The sequence below is a fragment of the Sphaerodactylus townsendi genome, linkage group LG04 (genome assembly GCF_021028975.2).
Source record: "Sphaerodactylus townsendi isolate TG3544 linkage group LG04, MPM_Stown_v2.3, whole genome shotgun sequence".
NCBI classification, from domain to species: domain Eukaryota; kingdom Metazoa; phylum Chordata; class Lepidosauria; order Squamata; family Sphaerodactylidae; genus Sphaerodactylus; species Sphaerodactylus townsendi.
The window spans coordinates 6,165,570-6,168,468 of NC_059428.1; the positions used below are offsets into that span (position 1 = coordinate 6,165,570).

Sequence of the window (2,899 nt, forward strand, 5' to 3'; positions counted from 1 at the left end):
TTTCACGAAACAGTTTATTCGTACAAATAACCAGAATGTATCAGAGGCCAGATTTGTGTGCCATATTTTCAACCACTAGTCTCCATATATTTGGGGGGGGGGGGGGAATATTTTGCATCACCTGTCAAGATTGTCAGTCAGTTTGTTACCGCGCTGCCTGGTAACTTTTAATAGCTCCAGACCACCCAGCTCTTGGCAGCGCAGGGGAACAGAAACGGGACCCAACACAGCGAGTATAGTGAAATAATAAAAGGTTTTATTGAGATGCTGACCTACGTGTCACCACCTCCACACCACGGCAACTGCGCTGCCTAGCAGCTTTACAACACCTTAAATACACTTTTTCCTGCCCGGGAGTCCGGGGGAATACAGGACAGCCTACAACCATTCATTCACAAAATACAAAGTAACCGATCATACATCTACAATACATGGGAACCAATTAGAGTCCGGTGGGCAGTCCCTTCTTTGAATTTCGCAGCCGGAGTAGGGCGAGGCGATGACGTAGGCACTGGCGGGAAAAACACAAAAGAGTCCTTTGGGTGCTTGGGGTCAGGAAACGAAACTTAGCGACGACGGCACCCTTATCTGCCTGCTGGTGGGATTAGGCAGATGGAGGCGCTTCTTCCGGGGTCCCTTTTGTCAACGTCCATTCAGGGTTTTACAAATGAAAGGGACATGCCAGGTGGAGCAGGGGTGGATTCTTGCCTTGAGCCAAGGCGGTTCCACGCAGACACAAATGCAAAAAATAGCTATAATTCCTACTTTCTATCTAATACAGTTTGTTCCTACCTAACTTATACAGAAATAAAACACAGTCCCATCTTTATTTAAAAGCAAGATCAGAAATGGAATAAAAAGTCACTTCTGACTCCGCTATCAAGTTCATCACCTGTCAAGACCATCAATCAGTTTCAGAGACACATTAACAGTTACCTGCAGTGCAACCAAGCTTCACAGCTGCCTCATAGTCAGCTGATAGTCACATCCAGTGTAACAATGGTTACTTGGCTACAACAAAGGCCGAAGCCACCCAATCAGGACGCTTGCTCATTTGCATGCTGCTCCCTATAAATGGCCCCTCCTGGCCCCAGACCAGAAACATTTGAAGGCAGGCCCTTGGAGAGAGAAGAGATCAACATGGCCGCCAAACAACAAGGCAACAGGAAAACCATGAAAACGAAGAAGAATCTCCAGAAGAAGCGTCAAGCGGCCGCGAAGAAACACAAGAGGGTCCAGTCGAAGAAGCAGAAGAAGCGCCAGGCCAGCGAGGCGGGCAGCAGGCCAGTGTTGAGCATCTCCTCCCCACGGATGTTTGCCACCAAGATCCTGCAGCAGATGCCGAAGGTCCGCATGGAAACCAAGGCCAGGGGGCTGATGAAGACGTTGCTGATGGACGTGTACGACCAAGTGTCGAACGAGGTGGAGAACCTGATGCAGAACAAGGAACCGTCCGCCCTCGACCCCGCCGAGGTGCAAGCAGCATTGAAGGAAGCCATGACCAGGGAACTCGAGAAGCACTCGGCTGAGCCCGACAGCGTCGAGACGGCCGCGGCATAGAGAAGCGGCCCTCCCGTTTCCTCGAGGCGGGAGCAAACCCCGAGAAAGATCTTTTTAGCATATTATTAGTCGATAGAAGCAGCCTTGGAATCGTCACCTTTACCGCCAACAACCCTTATTGGAGCAGCGTTGGGATGCCCGTGAGCTTCTCGGAGGACCCGTCAACACACTTCCGAGCCCGAATTCTTTAGCCAGTGGAAGAAGGGAAAGAATTGGACCACGGGAAGTAGACGTGCCCAGTAATTTCCCTCGCTCCACCAGAATCAGCAGAGAGGAGAAAATATCAGGGGGGAAATTGCTCAGGGGGTGTGGGGGAAAGCAACATCATTTGTTTTCTTGCTCTTCCAATAAATCAGGGTTGAGAAACTTTATTCTTGGAAGCTTACAGGTTGTTTTTTGCTTGGGGATTTAGCAGTTGTAGATCGACCAAATGTTGGCTAACAAAGGGCCTCAACAGATGACCATCAAGCTAAATCTTGATATCATGATGACCTCTGAGGGGTCTGCAGCATTTCCCCCAAGAGGTTTTGCAATGTTGATAAAAGGAGACCTCTGACGCAGCCTCGCCCCATTCTCTATAGGGGGAAAAAATGCAGTTGAGAACTGTAGATGCAGTTGCCACTAGGGATTACTGCTACTGCTATGTGCAAGGTGCTACTATGCAGTGTATAAACGTGATTCAGTCACTGCACCGAGAATCGACCAAATGTCCAAGGACTTCTTTATTTTAGACCTGACAGCTGTGAAGAAAGAACACCTGCTCTCCAACCAAACTTTATCAAAGGATCCCTCTCTCTGTGGTAGTGATAGTGACAGGCGCCCCAGACTTCTGAAAGTGATGGTTTGCATCATAGTCCTTTATGATGTGTTTTATGGCCTTTTGTGTCAATCAGTGGGCAAGCCAAAGAGACAGCCCCCCGTCTTTGAATGCCTAGCCCTTATATAAGAACATAACCAGGGACAGCAGGGGGAGGAACCGTTTGTAGACTGGTTAGAAAGTTGAGGTCAAGGGTAAAGGACTTTACTGACCCAATTTCTCTCCTGTAAGGAGACTCAAAGGAGCTCACAATCTCCTTTCCCTCTTCCCACCCACCCCCCCACCAACAAACACCCTGTGAAGTGGGTGGGGCTGAGAGAGCTCAGAAGAAGAACAATCAGACTAGGCATGAACTTGGCTAACCAGCAAAACCGGTTTGTCGTTGGGTTTTTTTTAATGAGTGGGTGAAAAACTGCCAGCAGATCTCTGGCTATCAGTGGGGGGGGGGGGGGGGGCGGCAGCCAGAAGCACATTTTATCTTTTAGTTCAATTGAATTTATATCCTGCCCGACCCCAACCAAA

The 2,899-nt window shown here is 49.1% G+C and overlaps 1 protein-coding gene across 1 annotated transcript; it reads left to right on the forward strand.

The window, feature by feature from the left end:
• Positions 1 to 1,134: 1,134 nt before the first annotated feature.
• On the forward strand, positions 1,135 to 1,722 carry LOC125430691 (histone H2B.2-like). The gene has a single exon (XM_048492818.1). The coding sequence runs from the start codon at positions 1,141 to 1,143 to the stop codon at positions 1,558 to 1,560; it is 420 nt and encodes a 139-aa protein (XP_048348775.1). The 5' UTR covers positions 1,135 to 1,140; the 3' UTR covers positions 1,561 to 1,722.
• The last annotated feature ends 1,177 nt before the right edge of the window (positions 1,723 to 2,899 follow it).